Below are 20,624 nucleotides of genomic sequence, written 5' to 3' on the forward strand. Positions count from 1 at the left end.
AAAACATAAACAGAATACTAACATCACAAATATTAAAGCACTTTAAAAATAAGTATTGTACCATAAAATATCTGTATACATAAACTACACAGTACTGAATATATAGGAAAATGAAATATATGCAATGAAATATCAAACATGTAGACATGTGTATTTTAGTTAACTTTTAATCTTTTGCTACAGGCTGGGCAGTGACGGTGCACGCCTTTAGTCCCAGCACTTGGGAGGCAGAGGTAGGCAGATCTCTGTGAGTTTGAGGCCAGCCTGGTTTACAAGAGCTAGTTCCAGGACAGGCTCCAAAGCTAGAGAAACCCAGTTTTGAAAAACAAAACAAAACAATTAATCTTTTGCTATGAGAATTATTATTATGTATATAGGTATATGATATATATGTTTGTTATGGTCAGAGGAAAATTTTCATCAGTTGCGTCTCTTCTTCCACTGAGGAGTCTGTGTTTTAAACTGTCTGTCAGGCTTGCATGGCACTTTTCAAAGTAGACCATAAATTTTGTAGAGGTGGTAAATTCTTTCTGTTGGTGGTGATAATTTTGTCATTGTTATGATGGCACATGCCTATAATTCCAGCCCTTGGGAGGTTTAGGCAACAGGGTCAGGAGTTCAAGATCATTCCCAGTTTAACTTAGCAAGTTTAAGATTAGGCTGGTATATGAAACCAAATACCAAATAAAACAACATTTATAAAAAGCACTCAACATGATAAAACATATTGCTATAGTATCATTAGTAAAACTTTATGACCTCATTCATTAAATAATAAGCTTGATCTTAGAAGGATCTTGTACTTTCCTAAAGATGACTATATAAATTAGCTGTATACTAATAAAAGGTAAGAATAGTCACATATTTGTATTCTAAGAGTACTAAAGAACAAGGATTGAAAAAAGCATGTATTCATCTTGGCATGTGCCTGTAATACCAGCATGAAGGACGCAGAAGCAGGGGGATTACCACAAGTTTGTGGTCAACATAGATTAGCTCCATAGTATATTACAGGCCAGGCAGAACTGCATAGCAAAACCCTGTCTCAAAAAGCACCCATATGAAAAAAAGAGAAGGAGAGATGGCTTGCAGTTAAGAGTTCTGGATACTTTTCAGAGGACCTGAGTTCAATTCCCAGCAACTACATAGCAGCTGGCAACTGATTATTAACTCCAGTTCTAGTGGGATATCCAACAACCTCTTCTGGCTTCTATGGGCACTGCACACAAAGGCCGCACAAATAAACATGCAGGCAAAACACCCAAACACATAAAATAATTTTAAAACTAAGATAAAATTATTTTATACACAATAACTTTAGCATTCCATAAACATTTTATGGATAATTATGCACATAAATAAATTTATTACAGTTTTTAATCACAGAAGTTTTAATCATTAAAATACCACCAATACCCAATAAGCTACAGAGCAAATATTAAAAGTTCTAGAAACTCTTAAAAAATTAGATTTGTTACAGAAAAGAGAGCATCCTTACTTTTCTCGTAATCTTTGAAGCTCTACTTTCAAGTCCTCGTCCTCAATTTCTGATTCATCATCACTGCTCATTGGGGAAGATGGAGAATAGAAGAGTGAACTCTGTGTTTGAACATAGGCTTGCTCTTTACTGAGTGGTAAATACTGATCACTCTTTGAACCAGATTTTGCCACTGACTTTCCATTACCAGCAAGAGGGGCTGAAAATTCATATGGCTGTTTCCCAGGAGTCAATTCCTCTTTTTCTTTATCTAACAGTTCAGACCCAGAATGCACACTAATTCTTGTAGTTGAGGTTCCTTCCAAGTTCTTTTCTGTAGTCACTAAAGACACACTGGTTTCACAAGCTGTGCTGAAAGATAAGATGTCACCTTGTTCAGGCTCTCTTTTATCTTCTTTAAAAGTCTCATAAAGAGTTCGTAACTTTCGTGAAGAATCTGATGCTTTAGGAGTGGGCATGGCAGGTTCCACTTCGATCAACTGAGATACTGCAGTTTCAGCAAAGGCTGCTGCTTCTTCACTGGACTGGACTGTTGTTTTCTTGAATGGAGGTCTGTGTTCTTTTCCAAAAGACATCATTTTCACTGACTGCTGCTGAGGAACTGTAATCACCTGAGACAGAAAAAAGGTAAACTTGTCTGGTTCTACTTAATCAAAGGGTAAACCTCATGAAGAAATTCATTGTCAAAACACAGCACAGACAAGAAGGGCCAATTTGACATATATAATATTTGGTAATACCAAAACTTATACTGCTACAGTCTTTCAGTTGGGGCCTTTGGATAGAATAGCTTCATGTTACCCAAATAAAATTCCACTATGAAATTTGCTGAGATTCTAAAGGACATTAGATTAAATTGAGGCAGGAGAGTCAGCTCAGCAGGTAAGAATATCTGCTGTTCCAACAGAGGACCTGAGTTTGGTCTCCATCATTTACATGGTAGCTTACAATTATCTGTATTTCAGCTCCCAGGGATCTGATATACTCTTCTTGACTCTGTAGGCACCTCATATGGCATATGTCACAAAGATACATACAAATTAATAAAAATATTAAATCTAAACTGGAAATTAAATTGATAAAAATGATGACCCAAAAATTATTATCTATTTCTGTGCTCTTTTGTAACTACTAACATCCCTATATTTTTCAGATTCATCTATAATGATAGCGTTGTATGGTAAAAAGATATGACCAAGATAAAAATTAGGTATGAAATGATTCAAGTAAGAATGATTTGCAGATTAATTTCAAATGGTTTCACTTTTTTATAGTGTTGGGAATAGAACCTTGGGTCTCACAGATGTTGGGCAAACTCTCCCATGAAGCTCTATCTGTTTTCTTTCATAAGGCAATGATAAAGAGACAACCAAAGACACAAACCTGGAACCGGCCCCGCTGAAATGATCCACTCATTGCTTTGGATCTACTCAAAGTCCTATTATCAGTTGAGAACTCCCGTGGCAGAGGAATGGAATCAGAAGCAACTGCTGATCTTTTATCTTCTGTTTCCACTGTAAAGTTTGTCAAATTATAAGCAGAAAAGAGAAAAATCATTTTTAAGACTAATTTGTTTACATTACCAAAAATGAAGAAAAGTAGAAAAAGTTTAACCCTCGCTAGATAATTAAAAAGTGTTAATGCATAAGCAACATTGTTTAAGTCCCTAACTCTAAATCAGACATTGCAAGATTTATCCCGATACTTAGTATCTATATGAAATGAATAACTGAAAAACCAAATTAGTTATAAAAGGAAAAAATAAAATGGCCACAACACTAATGGGATATTTAACATATATGAGCTACATGGAAAAAATGGCAAGATTCAAATATGGACGACAAAAAAAAAAAGTAGATGAAAAATGATGTTACCTAGTCTATGTCCCTGACTGTAAGCACACTACCTTGACGGACTTTTGATCTCTTGAAAAAGCTGGTTGACTGCCGTAGCCTGTATGCCCAGCTTTTTAATTTTCGAGTCCAGGATTTCCTGCTAATAGGATTTTTGAGACTAGGACAAGTAAAGCTTAGGCCAAAATATCCACCTCCTGTCTGCAGATGAATGGTTCCATCGCTTGACACAGCAGCAGGATAGGCCTCTGGATCCCCTGGAAGTGAAGCATCTGAGGACATCTCCTAATGGAGACAAAAATCAAAGAAAAACCAAGTGGTAATAATTTAGGTAAGGTGAGTTAAGTTTTGGGGCATAAAATGTTTCTTATATGGATTAATAATTAACCATAAAACTATGGACTGTTTCAGTAACAGTGCATATGAGACTGAAACCGAAGCTTTGATATTTCTTTGGAAATATTATGTCTTTAGATTAAATAAAAGACACTATTAATTTTCCAGGCCAAAATATTTGTTGTCATTACATCAAATTTGAAAACTAAAATTGAAAATAAGTTATTTTTATATATGCCAAATGACTAAAAGTACTAGTTTTTTTGGTTTATTAGATACAAGGTATCATGTAATTCAGGCTGTCCTTGAACTCCAGCTCCTACTGTCTTCACCTCCCAAGGGGTAGGATTTCAGGTGTGCAGTAGTACCATGCCTGTTTATAAATGCTATTAAGTGAAATATTAGCTTGTTCCCCTATTATTTAAGAGATAATGATGTTTGATATATGATACAATAAAAAACAAGCTATTTAAAGCTGTTTAGGTAATAAAGAAATAGGAAATACGAGGAAAGTTTCTTAGTTTATATGATCTTATAGAAATTTACAAAGAAGTGAAAAATTACTGTGAATTCATGTTTTAAGAATTTTTAATATCAGATCATGTTTGCTATAAAACCATCATCTTCTTGTCCTCCTACCCTCCCCAAACACCCATGATTGCTTGTTGTGTCTAAATGAGTGCTTCATAAATAAATTATCTGTGGTAATTAATACAAAAACTTAGTGCATAGAACCATATATGGATCCTTTGGGATGTAAAAATAATCACTAACACCCAGCAATGGTGGCACAAGCCTTTAATCCCTGAATTGGGAGGCAGAGGCTGGCAGATTTCTGTGAGTTCTAGGTCAGCCTCGTCTACAGAGTTCCAGGATAACCAGGGCTGACCCAGAGAAACACTGTCAAGAAAAAGAAAAAGAAAAAAAAGTGGTCACTAATAACAGAGTATTAAAAGTGAATATAAAAAGTGTATAGAGAGGGATGTAGCATTAATCTAAAGGAAGACAGTCTTCCTACATGACAATAAGCATTATTAATACTTAAATCAGAATTTATCAAAAGGGAAAATTTTGGACTAGAGATGTTCAGCTGATAGAGGGCTTGCCTAGCAAGCATAAGGCCCTAGGTTTGATTCCCAGAACCACACAAGGCATTCATGTACATACATCTGTAATCATAGCACTCAAAAGGTAGAGGTAGATCATTCGTGGTTATATAGTAAGTATGAGGTCAGCCTAGGATACATGAGAGGTTACCTCAAAAAAAGGTGAAATTTTGAACAATAAGTAAGCAAGTTTCTGAAGTCCTATTTTGGGTTATCAATATTATTTAAACTAGGAGAGTTTAAATATTGTAAAAATACTATATTTCAGAAAGTGCTACACTGATGCCACTGAAATTATAAATGAGATATGTATTTCTCATTTATAATAAGCACTCATTTAGACACAAATTATAAATATGTAGTGAATAGACCAAGATGGCATATTTACTATAAATTTTAGTTTCCCTTGTAAAGTGAAATGCTCAGACAAAACAACAGCAACAATAAAAGTCCAGATCTAGACATAAGAATTTATGAAAGAAAGACTGTACTATATGAATGAACCGTCTCAAAAAGACTACATACTCTAGTGCTAGATATGAGCAACAACAAAGAAATCTGGTCAACAAAAAATGATGATCAACAAAAAATGATGCTTACAAAATTTCACCCAATCTTTTTCCCATCTGTCTTTTCACTATATTATATTTTAAAACATCTTTCTACTTAACTGGCCTTCTTTTGATTCCTTGAACAAATATCTACCTGCAAATGTAACTAATGTAAATTATATGTCTATCCCTGATCACTCAAAATGGGTAATCTAATTTATCACAGCCCTTAAATTATGCTATTGAAAGACTGTTAAATACTAGAATGTGAACTTCATAAAAAGAGGTTTTGACTTACTGTTCAATAGACAATTTTTGAATGGAAGATTATACTGGAGGAGGTAAAAAAGAAAGAACAGTCATTCCCTTCTCTCTACACCAATCAAAAAACACCAGAAAACCTACTCCCATAATAAGAATACAAAGAAGAAATATTTTGGCGAAGAGAAAAGTCAGTGAGGGGCAAAGACAATATCTAAGAGCCCAGCTGCCTTTATAGACTAGCTACAGCAGTTACCCTCAGGGAAGCTTTAAAAACAAGTTAAAATGTACAGCACAAAAAAGTTTGTTTGATGTTTTTCTCACAATTAAAATACAGTAATTATATAATAGCACATATGTACAGATGGACATAGAATCTTATGGGAGAAATTGAAAAAAATGGACACAGAACTAAGAATTAGCAAAACTTAAAGAAAACTAACACTGAAAGAAAATACTAAACTCAGTGCTAGAAAGACGTCTCAGTGGTTAAGGGCAATCAGGTATGGTTCCCAGCACCTATCTAGTGGCTAACAGCTATCTGGAACTCTAGTTTTAGGGGATCAAGCTCCTCTTCTGACCTCTGTGGGCTCCTGCACACACATGGCGCAAATACATACACATTGGGCATACATATATACACAAAAAATTAAATATAAATATTTAAAAAACAAAGAATGGATTAGAGCTATTAGAAATTCAAAAATGCAATCCTTGATGCAAAATGACTAAATAGGACAATATAATCATCTTAAAAATGGAGAAATTATCTCATTACAAAAAGCAAAGGGAAAAAGAGAGGAAAGTATGACATGAAAAGTTAACATATGAGAAAAATAAGAAATGAACAAATAAAATTATCTTCATTCACAAATGACAAAATTTTATACATAGAAAACTCAAAGCTTGGCATGGTGGTACACACTTTTAATCCCAGCATTCAGGAAACACAGGCAGGTGGATATCTGTGAGTTTTTGGCCAGCCTGGTCTACATAATGAGATCCTTTCTCAAAGAAAAAAAGTTCAGGGATAGGAAGATGGCTCAGTGGATGAATTTAGCAATTGCTATGAAAGCATGAGGAAATCAGTTCAGATCCTCTGAGGAAAATGTCTAGCTACACTAGTCAATCAATGATCCTGCCACAAAGGAATATGGTGAAGAAAGATTAAGGACATCTACTGTCAACCTCTGGCCTCCATGTGCACTCACACATGCACATATGCGCATATACATGCAAATACATCCATATAAAAGAGAAAAATAAAATCCAAAAGAACCTACTAAAAGCTATTAGGCCAATAAATAAACTCAGAAAAATTCAAGTACACAATCTTAACACATGAAAGTCAGTTATTGTTTGGATGAGTGGCTCACATCTATAATCCCAGCACTATAAAGGTTGAGATAGAAAGAGGTTGAGATAGGAAGATTACTATGAGTTTGAAGCCAAGTTAACCTGGACTACAGAGTGGATGCCTTGTATCAAAAACAAAAACAAAAACCAGTCTATATGCTAAACAATGAAGAATTCAAAGAGGAATTTGTTATATGTTAAATGTCCTCATCAAAATAATGTTAAAACTTAATCCCCATTTGTGAGGTTTTGAGAAGCAGAAACAGGCAGAACCCTTAAGAGGTAACAGAGTTATAAGGGGTCCATTATAAGGTAATGGGTTCCATAGCAGCTTCAAGCTACATAGTAAAACACAGTCTTAAAAAGAAAAAACACAAAATTACTAAATCAAGAGAGGAACAAATACATGTATTATTTATAAGTTATTAATGATAATGACCAAAGAAACTACAATAAGAAACTTGTTTAGGAAATGTTAAGTTGTTTAGATTTTACTATTCTTCTGAAATGCTTTTGTGCTTACATATTAATTCTATAACTTAAACTAGTCTACATAAATTTTAATAATGCAAAACAGCATATATACACATAGAAATATATGTATATAAATATTACATGTATCTATGTTTACAAAAGGCATAATACATATGCAGAATTATGTTGGTACAAATATTTATACATTAACTAAAATCATATCTGGAAATGCCAACAGTTATGTTTACAGATTTGGGATGTGATAGATTTTATTTTGCACACAAATATATATTATTTGGATAGCAATGATGACAAAAATTACAGTGGTAAACATTTACAAAGATATTCATGACATGGTAAAATGAAAAAAATTCAGTTCGCTGACACAGTAATTATGTGTTTTTAGCACAATATTATTTTGAAGAACATATGTGATATGCATGCAAATAGATCTATGTAGGCTTAAGAAAAGTCAAGAAGGACAAGCAGCAAAATTACTAGTGATTACCTCTGTGACTGAACAGGTAGAAAAGGGAAATAGGGCTAGGGGTATGGCTCAGTGGTATAGCACTTGCATGGTATGTATTTGATCCCTGAACTTAATAGCCAATACTGAAAAATAAAAAAGACATGAAAAGAAAAAAATGGGGATATTAAAGTTCCTATATTATATTGGTGGGCAATCTCAACAAAAATCTAAAATCCAAAATCTGAAACTTTCTGAGTACCAACATGATCCTGCTAGTAGTGGAAAATTCCACATCTGACCAACCTCATCTAATGAGTTACAATTAAAACAAAAGTGCATTAATAAACTATGTAAAATTGTCTACAGTCTCTGTGTATAAATATATAAGAAACAAAAATGAATTCTGTATTTAGATTTGGGTACCAGCCCCAAGATACTCCAACTGGTATTTACAAGTATTCTAAAATTCAGGGAATCTAAAATCTAGAAAACTTGTAATCTTTCCATCTCAATTTTTCTGGGGAAAACTCTTTTTCTTCCTGCTCCTTCTCCTGTTTTTCTAAATTTATTTTTATTTTTCTAATTGAATTTATAAATACTTTCATACATGTTAATAATGAATTCTGATTACTCCACCCCACTTATTCATTTCTCTCCCATCCCTCTCAACTCCTCTCCTCCCAACAAGTTCCTTTGCTGCATTCATGTCTTTACATTTATTTTGTGAACCACTGAGTTTAACCAGGACCATCTGTGTGACTGTATGTTTGGGCTTTTCACCGGAGCCTGGTAGGTTCACCATGATTACACAACTTAAGACAATGACTGTCCTTTCTGCCACAATTTATCAGTAACTAATAGTTCAGCAGGGAATGGCCAGGATCTATGAGTTCCGCTTACATTCTATTTGTTCTTTTGTAACACGGTGTCATGTAGTCAAGGCTTGCCTCAAACTTCGTATTAGTTGAAGATGATTTTGAACTTCTGATCCTACCACCTCCACCTCCTTGGTGCTAAGATTATGGTATGAGTTACCATGCTTAATTAAATGTTGTACTGTTTAAGGTACTGGGGCAAGCACTCTATCACTGTGCTATATTTCTAGTCCTTTTAGAGGTTGAGGAAAAAAAACCCATGGGATTGTGGATGATTTTTGTTTTTAAAAAATAAGTTAAACTCATCAAAATATTAAATTAATACTATAAAAATTGTTATAAGGGAATGGACAACAGTTTTCTCTTCGTAAATTTTTCTTGTTTTATTTTTAAAGTTTCCTCTCAAACTAAAATCAAAAAGTATATTACTCTTATCCTCAAAGTAATCTAAAATTAAACACAGTGTTTGCAAATTTCAAGCCAACTAACCAGAAGGCTTTCTTAAATAAACTCAAGGCAAATCTGCCATTTCTAAGAAGTTTTGAGTAGCTGCAGCCTAAGTCACATTCTTAAATGGTAGTTACTTTGGAACATTTTAGGAGAGAGGGTATTTCTTTAAATTCCATAAGCAAAGAATAAGAATTAGAAAGATACTCACATGTAAACATAACTCGCTGGGTACAGAAGTTATCACATTCAAGTCTCTTTTGAACACTGATATATTAGCAGGCTGACTTGCAGCTGCATTGGACGGAATCTTAGAGCCTGTCTGTTGGAAATTCGGGGATTGTGTGGGACTATCTTGAATTCCACAGTGACTGACAGCTATGATTTCTGGCATTGAATAGGATAGTGTATCTTCAGCAGAGGAAGAAAATGGAGAGTCTATGCTTTGAGTATCCTTCTGACTCTCAGGATAAATGCTAGAAATGCTGTGCTCCTGATAGAGCAGGTTTCTTAATTTTTCATCCAGCGTTTTAATTCGGTTGTCTGCAAACTCCATTTTTGGAGGTCGTTCCCCATCTGATTCCAGGACAGTAGCAGGAAGATGTGTAGCTGGTTCAAAGCCAGGAGTCTGAGTGGCAAGGACAGCCTTAGGAGAACTTGTTTCAGTGTTCACTGTAGTTTTTACTTCTTGGGAAATGAACTCTGCATCTACAGTTTGTTGAGGCTTTTGATCAGAAGATACAAATGCTGAAGTTAGAACATTATCACCAATCTGAACCGATTCACCAGGATGGGCCATAAGCACATCAGCCAGAACAGCAGCTTGCTGACATGGATGGGTAGGTATGAATATGCCTGCTTGGCTGGTGAGTGCCTCACATTCAACTGAAACTGGACATACCAAAGTAGTAGAATCATTGGAATGATCAATAGCTGGTGCCCTTATCTGTCTGTCATCTTCCACTTGATAGAGAATAGTTGGCTGCTCAGTTTCTCCACTAGCACATTCAGAAATATTAGCATCAACCACATCCTTGTGTTCTGATTTAGAGGTGAAAATTACATGCTGGCCTGGATTATTCTCTATAGTGAACAATGTGTCCTGTGATATTTCCTGATTACTTGTGTTTCTTGAACCTGGTACAAAACAAAAGAATAGCTGAGTTTTGATGAGTAAAAAGTACAAACACAAAACTCAAAAGGGACAAGGAAAACAAGGGACAAATTAGGATCTATTTAAAAGTACATTTGTAAATGAGATCTAAAACATCACAGAATTCAACAGTCAAGAAGAAATGACTTTTTGGATTTCTTCTTCCACAAAAACTGAATAAAATGGTCTGTTATATAGCAATATTAATGTTTTCTAAAATGCTCATGAAAACTGTCATAAGCATAAAATACTCCTGGAAACAAATTAATGATACAGTCTATAATTTGGAACCATATCATCCAAGTCCATAGAAATCTGGCAGACAATAAAGCTTACTAGGAAATGGATGTAACCCAGGAACTGTAGCCACAGAAGGCTGAAGGGAAGGAGGAGACTGTGCATCACGATGTTTTATAGTTTGGTTGATACAAAACCGCCACCGACCAACTGGGGATGACTGAGGAACTGATTCATCTGGAGAAAGAAATATTAACAAGTTATACACGAAGAAATGTCAGTGTGTTCATATTAAATAAAGAAATCAAGTTAAAAATTAGCTTGTGTTGCAGTTCCACTTTCAACAGTACAAGGATAATTATAAGCCATAAGAGTAACAACCCAACCTTGACAAACAGTCTATAGACCTAAATATAAGGTATATATTAATAGTAACCAGAAGCAAAGCACTACATTTAAATAACTGGGTCATAGTTTCTCCATTCAAATCTACAGTTGTTGTTCTGCAACCTGATTATGGTTGTGCCTAAGTTATATCATGGTGGTATACAAGCATTAAAATTTACAGAACTATACACCAGAAAAAAGGAGAAGTAAATCTAGCTTATGACAATATAAAAGTAAAGTAAGACAAATCCCTACATCTGTAACTTTCTCAAGTAATTTTCTTTGGAACTTTACCTTATGTTGTCAGTCAGACACTTGCTCAGATTTCTGCTAAACAACAAAGTAAGATACAAATGTACTCTGGCATCCTAATACAGTTGAACTAAGTTTCTGGATAATGGTATCTGCTTCCATTATTCCCACACCACCTTTTGCTTCTACATGTTGTGTAAATTCCTTCAGATGTCTTCATGATGCTATGGTTCGTCTCCCCCTCCCAGACACTCTTAATATACCCATGACTAGGGCTAAGAAGAATGAAGAAATAAAGTTGTCAGAAAAGAAAACAGAAGAACCCCAATTTTAATTTCTGGAAGTTTATCTGGTGTCTGATTTACAAAGTTTATCAGTGACCAGAGCTGGTAGAAGTATTATCATCAGTGAAATAGTCAAGTTCTGAATGACTATTAAAATATGAGGCAAACTTAGAACACAGATTTTAGTTAGGATACCTTTGTCCATCTCAAGTCAAAGTAAACAAATTAGCAGTTAAGATTCAAATAGGCTATCAAAGTCTTCAGCATTGTGACTTCCTTTTCTGGTAACATACCATGTAACAACTCAGAAGTAAATTACTCAGATAAAGAATCAATAATTTTTATTTTAAATATATGGGCTATAAATTTATTTCAAGTGTAGAAAACAAATCATCAAATTAATTTATTGGTTAATATCTTTATCTATGAAAGTATATCAAGACACCAAAATGCCTTTTTGCAAAAGCCAAATGGTAAATTTTATTAAATATACTTACTGCTGGTTTGAGTAGATGTAGAATTTATCAGTACTTGTTCAGATGATCCTGTCTGAAATAAAAATGAACAGGTAAATGATGATATTCCTGACAAAGTCCCCAAATGGCCTTCTTACTGAAAAGTGCTCTTACTTGGTTACTATTGGATTCCAAGGCAACAGAGTCAACACCAATAGATTTTTCTGCAGCTGAGTGGACATGAAGGATCTCTTGGGCTTGACCTACAATAGCCCTCAATTCTTCTACAAATTTTTCTTTCTCATTTTCCAGCACAAAGTTATCTTCAACCTGCCATCAAGTAAAAGCCAATGTATTCATGAGAATACATTCATTTTCTTAAAAATTATAATATTTTAATGGTGAATTCCAAAGGAACACAACAAAGTATGTGCCACAAAAATAATTAAGACTAGTTATAAAAAGATTCATAATGCATTCAATTATTCTGAGATCACTGATAATTGTCAGAAAAAGTCACTATACTTTGAAATATCTTGAATTTATAAATTGGCTGCAATTTCAACTGAACAATGTGCAGAGAATGTGAGACCTTGGAACACTAAGTCCTAAAAAGGTATTCATCAAGTCCCTTTCATCAGAGCTCAGGAAGCAGAAAGATAAGACCTATAAGGAATGGATGACACTAAGGAAACAGTGTTTTACAGAAACAACAGGACTAACACACATAAGAACTAACAGAGATGGTGGCAGCATGCACAGGGCATGCACAGGTCCAAGACAGATGGTATCACAGCACTGAGAGGGGGAAATGGACACAAGCCCATATGACAACCAAGAAGCTATTCCCAATTGACATCCACTTACAAAGGAAAGATTAGTTTTCTCCAACAGTCTCACTGGGTATATCAACCACACTTAAGGGTAGGACCCATACCTAGTAGTAGATAGGCAACACAAAAAACACAATGATATTTTATATCTTTTTTGACCCATATTGCTTTATTTGGGCATTTTTTGTTTTGTTTTGTTTGGAAGACAGGCTCTTTTGACATAATCATGGCTGTCCTAGAATTAACTATGAAGATCAGGTTGACCTCAAACTCACAGATATCAGCCTGCTTCTGCCTTCAAGTGCTGGGATTAAAGACATAAAAGAAAAGCACTATTCCAAGCCTAATTATTCAAATCTATTAAAAAAGTAAATGTGGGTCAGGGTAAATGACTCAGTTGGTAAAGTGCCTTATGTGTAAGAATGGGAACCTGAATTTGACTCTCTAGTATCCATAAAAAAGCCAGGATTGGGGGGCTGGCGAGATGGCTCAGCAGTTAAGAGCATAGACTGCTCTTCCAGAGGTCCTGAGTTCAATTTCCAGCAACCACATGGTAGCTCACAGCCATCTGTAATGAGATCTGGTGCCCCCTTTTGGTGTGCAGGTATACATGGAAGGAATGTTGTATACCTAATAAATAAACAAATAAATCTTTTTTTTAAAAAAAAGAAAAGAAAAAAAGAGAAAAAAAAGTCAGAATTGGTAGTGTGCATCTGTAATCCCTGTGCTGACGACAGGTTTAGGGGTGATGGAGACAGGAAGATTTCTTAAACTCACTGGCTAGCAAGTCTAACTGAATCAATGAGCTCCAGGGTCAGTAAAACACAAAATGAACACAATGATGTTTTATACCTTTTTTTGTCTCACATTTCTGAGTAGGTATGGATGAATGTACCCAAACACATACCTGCACATATATGATATCCATAAACACTACACTCACATTTATCATAAAGAAATAAAGTGGACAGCAGTTGAGGAGGTCACCCAATGTCCTCTGTACTTCATGTACATACCCACACAAACATGTACATACACCACATACAACAATGCACTCACACATTAAAAAAATAAAACTAAATGTACTGAAAAACATACCTTGAATACTTTTGCACAGAATGTTAGATACATTAAAATTATCTAGGTGGCCTGATTCTGATTTAATCAGGAGCCTATGCAATGAGATTATCATTTAAAGCCTATAATATTATCTAAACATACAGTCGGAGATTAAAACACAGCGACCTAAAATACAAACGAAAAATCCCCCAAACCTCATATTTCCTCAGATAACTGCAGTAAAATCAGAGGAAATGCAGTAATTTATCCATGATAATCACTTTTCTCTGTGCAAATTAGAAAAAAAACTACAAAAAATTTAAAAAATAAAATAAAGAAAAAAGAAAAACTATATACATTCTATCATGAGATGGGTGTAAATGAATGAGTGGAGAGAAAACAGAGGGAAAAAACAATTGGGGTGAGAAAAAGGATTGAGAATGATTCCACTAAGGGGAAAAATAGTACTGTCTTACTATACTGACCATATAGTCTGCAATATCTTCAGGTGCATCACCATCGACATCGAACTTGAAAGTGACCATCTTGTTGTTGTGTGTTTCTAGTTGACACTCCACCATGTTGTCTCCAGAGACTGATACCTAAGTACACACATTTAACCAGTTTAAGAGAAGCTGTCTTAGCTGGGGATGGAACACAGTTGGAAGAGTGCTGCCTAGCATGCACAAAGCCCTGAATTCTATCCCCAGCACCACATAAATCAATCATGGTAGTACACACCTGTAATCTCAGTACTTGGGAAGTGAAAGCAGGATTAGAAATTCAAAATTATCCTTGACTATATAGTAAGTTTGAAGTAAGCATAAGCTATTATCAGACTCTGTCTAAAAACAATAAAAATGAAAATAAAATCAAAACATTTGCGGGCAGTGGTGATGCACGTCTTTAATCCCAGCACTTGGGAGGCAAAGACAGGTGGATCTCTGTGAGTTCGAGGTCAGCCTGGTCTACAGAGAAAGTTCCAGGACAGGCCCCAAAGATACAGAGAAATCCTGTCTCAAAAATTCCCCCCTAAAAAAACAAAACAAAAAACAAAACCCAACAACAACAAAAACATTTTATAAGGAGTAACTAGATAAGCTCACATACAATATATTCAGCAACCTAAAGAAAGAATGGGAAAAAGGGTGATTAAATTTTATCTCTGTATAAGGGACTATGTAGTGCAGACATTTAAAATATATTATTCAAATTATTTACTGGTATCAGAAACATGCACATAATATATTGAACTTTCCAAAAGAAGTGATATAAAACTGTATGTAAGTTTTATAATCCTACTGAAACATATAATATATGTTTAGAGATACAGGCTTTAAATTCTGATCTGGCTGCAGATCTGACTGAAGCATTTGGTATTTGAATGATTTTATGCAAATTACTTCTCTGGTGTGAGCATCTATATTTGTGAAGATGGGTATACTATTTATCATATAAGGCTTTTGGAGGGTCATGATAATAATAAGTACATAATATCTGGGACACCTACCACAAAATAATTCAATATATTTTTGCTAATATTAATGTCTGCTAATTACGCAAACTATTATAATGTTAAAATGTAAAACACTGCACATACAGATAGAAAAAAGATGAAAACAAACTAAAAATATAGAAGGAATAAGCTCTGATTCACGGTTATAGGGATTTTAAGTTCTTCCTTTTATTTAACCTACAATTTCCAAGTTTAATAACTACAGTGTAATATTCTCATCAGAAATCTTGAATGGAATTTACAGAAGGTTTCACAATATTCTGCATTTACTTCACTGCATTTATAGCACTGTTCCTCCCTGAGTCTCCAAGACTCTAAAACATACACACTGACCTGAAGGACAATAAGCTGAAATTTAGTCCCCTTCTCTGGTCGGGGACAGGAGGCTCTTCTCTGTTTGATCCGATCCTGTTTGCCATTTCCATTTGGGTTATCAGGGTTATTAGTGTTTTCTTTCATAGCTGTCACATCTTGATTCAAGCTAGTGATTTAAAAAAAAAGTAACTCATTCTAATAATGATCATAAAAATCTAAAGAAAATTTTAAGATTATAAAATGATACATTTAAGGAAAATCAACCAATGTAATATCATTATAAGTTATGATTGTATAACTCTGTGAATATACATAAAACCACTGAATTATACAAGTTAAACAGGTGAATTGTATGATAAATTGTATGCTTTTCTTAAACATTTATTTTTATTTTATGTGTGTGGGTGGTAAGCCTGAATGTATATCTGTACACCACATGCATACAGTGCCTACAGAGGCTAGAAGAGAGTATCTGATCCTCTGGGACTGTTGTTAGCCACCAAACAGGTGCTGGCAATTGAAAGAGCAGCCACTACTCTTACCTGCTGAACCATCTCTCCAGTCCAACAAATTATATTTCAATAAAGCTGTTTTTGAAAGTTATAAAAAATGAGATAGCATATATACTTGTTACACGTTTTAATCAAAGGAATAAGAACAAAAGAAAGACAATGGTAATCATAGGCCACTATAAAACCTTTCATTAAGGGGTGTTCCTTTTTTATAATTTAGGAGATACACTTGATTAATTTTTTCTCACTTGTTTAGAGATTATTTTATTAGTATATTCAAATAAAGCTTCTAAATTTTTGTTTGTTTAGAGATTACTGTATTAATATATTCAAATAAAGCTTCTAAAATGAATACACACATTCTTACTCCAAAAAGGGGATAGACCTCAACAAAGAATAAGCAGACTAAGTGTAGGAGATAGGAATAACAAAGGGGGTAAAACAATCAATAAAAATGAATTATATAAAAGTGGTTCAACATGATTAACTGTGACTATTTATAGCTATTTTATAAATTCAAATCAGAAAAAAATACAAAAGACAGTACTAATGAAGTCATGAATCTTAGAAGAGAAACTACAACCACTAATTTACTAAACTAGCATAATCATTAACAGCAACCATAAACATTTGTCCCTATACCCACAGGTAAGTATCGTCTTCACTCTTCATCAAGGAAACTTCTCTTTGCAACAACAGAGCTTACTATAGAAAACCACAACCAATTAAATACAAAGTTGTGGAGCCCAATCCCAATTGATATATCTATAGAACACTCTGACACCTAAGGCTCAAGGAACATTGTAGAATAAGGGAAGAAAAGATTACAAGAGCCAGAGGATCAGGGAGTTTGCAGTGAGATTGTGTCTCCTAGTAATGTCAGAAGCTACACACATAAAGTCTATCAATATGACTACCTAAACATGAACTGAACAATAGATATGCCAAGATGGACTGAGGTGGGGGGAAGGGGGTGACAACGAGCGCTAATGATGCCTCAATTCCAGTTAAAGAACTATAGGTAACTAACAAATGAAGAGAGTTTGAAAAGCAGTCTTCAGAGAAGAGCACATCAACTGAATATCTAATACCAAATGAAAACATACATACACGTAACATTATATAGTTTGAGCAGGTTGCATTTAGAAATATATATGTATATACACATATATAAATACATGCAATAACAAGTTTTTTTTTTTTTAAAAAGGTCACAATAGGGCTGGAGAGATGGCTCTGCGGTTAAAAGCATTGACTGTTCTTCCAGAGGTCCTGAGTTCAATTCCCAGCAACTACATGGTGGCTCACTACCATCTATAGTGAGATCTGGTGCCCTCTTCTGGGGTGCAGGTATGCATGCATGCAGAGCACTGTACATAATAAATAAATAAATCTTTAAAAATAATAAAAATAAAAAAGGTCACAGACTTGAAAGAGGACATGGAGGGGTATATGGATGGAGGAAAGAACAGAGAAATTATATAATTATATTCTAATCTCAAAAATAAAAAAAAGAATGGAAAATATGAAAGGACAAGCTTTTGCAATCGAATAAAATACATTTTAGCTTTTTCTTTAATAAACTTGAAGTGAATTACTAAATAGATAATTTCCAATGAATACATTTGAAATTAGTAAGTACCAATAGACCTTTCTTTTCCCCCAAACATATCTTTTAAATTATTTTTTTGTGAATCCTTCTAAAAACTCCTCATGAACCATATCTATAGACACATATAAAAAGAGATAAAAACAATAAAAAATTCCTTCTATGTCTTCATGTAAAATAATACACATAGCTGGGCAGTGGTGGCGCACGTCTTTATTCCAGCACTTGGGAGGCAGAGGCAGGTGGATCTCTGAGTTTGAGGCCAGCCTGGTCTACAAGAACTAGTTCCAGGACAGGCTCCAAAGCTACAGAGAAACCCTGTCTTGAAAAACAACAACAACAACAACAACAATAATAATAATACACATAAGTACAAGTAGTATAAGATTACACATTAATGCTCATGGGGCAAAAGACATAACTCAGAGGTTGGGTGCTTGTGTAGCATATACAAGTTCTGGGTTTCATCCTAAGCAAGCCCTTCCAATACAACCTTCTCCTGGAGTTCTTAAAATATAGAGAAGTGACAGCAACAGGTAATAATCATTAGAGGATAAAAAAGATACAATTTTAGCTCATGAAGTAATACTTTACACAATCAAAAGTTTCCTTAAAATATTAGTTTAAGACTAGAGTGCTGGTTCAATGGTAAAAAATACTGCTCTTGCAGAGGACCTGCGATCAATTCCCAGCCCCCACATGTGAAGCCACAGTTCACAACTGTCTTTAATTCTAGTTCCACTGAGTTCAATGCCTTCTTATGACCACTATGGGCAACAGTAAACTTGTGGGGCAAATATATACATGCAGAACACTCATAAGCCTAATAAAATAAATCTAAAATATAGCTTTTGGAACAAGATGACAGAAACTCAACTTTTCTTGCTCATTTCCCCCAAGTACAACTTTAAAAGTTCAATAAATAATAAACTAGACAATCACAGGAGGGAATCAAGACTGAAAAAAAATCAGTCTATATAAGAATCCTAAAGACTTGAAAAACAAACTAACAAACAACAGCAGCTTGACATCTCCCAATTACTTATCCAGTGACAGAAGGTTATCAATCTCAGTCTCATATATCCACAGTACATCCACAAAAGAAACTCAAACCTAATTGTAGGTACCCAGGTTTCTTCCCCTTTTGTTCCTGGCGCTATGCAGGGCCGTTTTACCTCTGGCTTCCTGGCTTCTCTGCTCTTGCACCGCCCTGAGGGTCTAGCTTAGAAAGAACTTGGCCCTCTTTTGTTATGGTAATTCCACCTGCAAGCAAGGATCCCACCGTAGGCCCTATATGTCTACCACAGCAGCTGCTGTCTGGCCTTGGGTGCCGGACACCTGGCATCCTCTTCCCCTGTTCCGGATGGAAGGGGCTATTTTCCCTTTGTCCCCTAGTATACATACCCGACTTGTGTTTAATAAAGTTGCCATTTACTCTTTTGGTGAATGAGCATGGTCTCTTTGTGTTTCAACCCTTAAGATAGTCATCCATTCTCGTGGGCTCGATTCGGGAAAGCGTGCCTGTTTCGGGTGTGGGAATTCACAGAAGTGCAGGCAACACCTAATATCTCCTGACTCTAGCCCATTAGCCAAAGACAGATTCCTTCCTTCCTAGGAGAACTGGGAAGAGTCTCATCAACAGAATATGGACTAGATTTCCAAGAGGAAAACTCTACCCTTTGGTACCATGGTAGTACCCAATGGTGTCAGGTGAACAAAGCAGACCAGAATAGTACAAGGACTCTAAATCTAAATTTTCATTGGAAACAAAGCCTGTTAAAGAGTGAGTCAGAACACATGCACCTAAACACAGGGAATGTTTACAAAAACAGAAGATTTAATTAGAATCTATACTATCCTAACAATGCCTAAAATATAGAAATAAAAATCAAATTCTAGTCTTACCAAAAGCCAAACAAATTAAAAAACAAATACCCAGGAAAATCATAACTTGAATGCAGAAAGACAATCAACAGACATAAACTTTTACGATAACTCATACATTGAAATTGTCAGACAAGTCATAATCAAAATGATTCAGTGGACTTGAGTGCAGCCCAGTGATAGAGCACTTGTTTAGTATGCACAAAGCCCTGGGTTTAGTCCCCAATGCAAAAGAAAAAGAAATTTAAAAAAGTGGAAAGGGAAGACAACTTCAGCAAAAGACTGAGTGGTAATGTGCTCATGTAGCATGTGGAAGGACCCAGTAATGAAAAGAATAAAAACAAAACAAAACTTCAACAGGCAACTGCAACTGAAGCAAATGAGAAAAATAAAGTCAACGAGAAATAGAAGATTAAAAAAGAATCAAATGGAAATTATAGGACTAAACATAGAATCACAGAAATAAAAGTTCACCGAATGGAGCAGCTTGAGCTGTGGCTCAGTGGCTAGGAGCGCCTAACGCTCTGCTCTAGTGCCAGAGGACCCAGGTTCGAGTCTCTTTCAACTGCTAGTGATCGATCAGCGATCAATATGGAATCATATTGATCAACGATCAATATGGAATCGCTATCGATTAATAATCAGAAAAAAAGTTCACTGAATGGGAAAAATGGTAGAATATACAAGACATAGAAAAGAATCAATAAATTTGAAAAAATAATAGAAATTACCCAATTTGAATAATATATAGAAAATATTATCTTCAAACTACCAATAATGCAATTATTTATCTTGTTATGTTTTATTTTGTGAGATTAGCTGAAATCTTAATTTACATAATTTTTCATTTACTTTGTTGATTAGAATACTATAAGCAATATAAAATATGGTCAATAATTTAA

At 34.8% G+C, this 20,624-nt stretch overlaps 1 protein-coding gene across 1 annotated transcript in view; it reads right to left on the minus strand.

Moving 5' to 3' along the window:
* Positions 1-20,624, minus strand: part of Wnk3 (WNK lysine deficient protein kinase 3) — a 152,819-nt gene that overhangs the window by 19,614 nt on the left and 112,581 nt on the right. Inside the window, exons 12-20 of the mRNA XM_085684681.2 lie at positions 15,736-15,883; positions 14,372-14,488; positions 12,169-12,324; positions 12,037-12,088; positions 10,716-10,853; positions 9,438-10,363; positions 3,405-3,636; positions 2,882-3,012; positions 1,499-2,109 (exon numbers count right to left, since the gene is read on the minus strand). Of these exons, the coding sequence (XP_085540807.2) occupies positions 1,499-2,109; positions 2,882-3,012; positions 3,405-3,636; positions 9,438-10,363; positions 10,716-10,853; positions 12,037-12,088; positions 12,169-12,324; positions 14,372-14,488; positions 15,736-15,883 (2,511 nt within the window). The remainder of the gene's footprint in view (positions 1-1,498; positions 2,110-2,881; positions 3,013-3,404; positions 3,637-9,437; positions 10,364-10,715; positions 10,854-12,036; positions 12,089-12,168; positions 12,325-14,371; positions 14,489-15,735; positions 15,884-20,624) is intronic.

This window comes from Myodes glareolus, chromosome X (genome assembly GCF_982192425.1).
Source record: "Myodes glareolus chromosome X, mMyoGla1.1, whole genome shotgun sequence".
In the NCBI taxonomy this organism is placed as follows: domain Eukaryota; kingdom Metazoa; phylum Chordata; class Mammalia; order Rodentia; family Cricetidae; genus Myodes; species Myodes glareolus.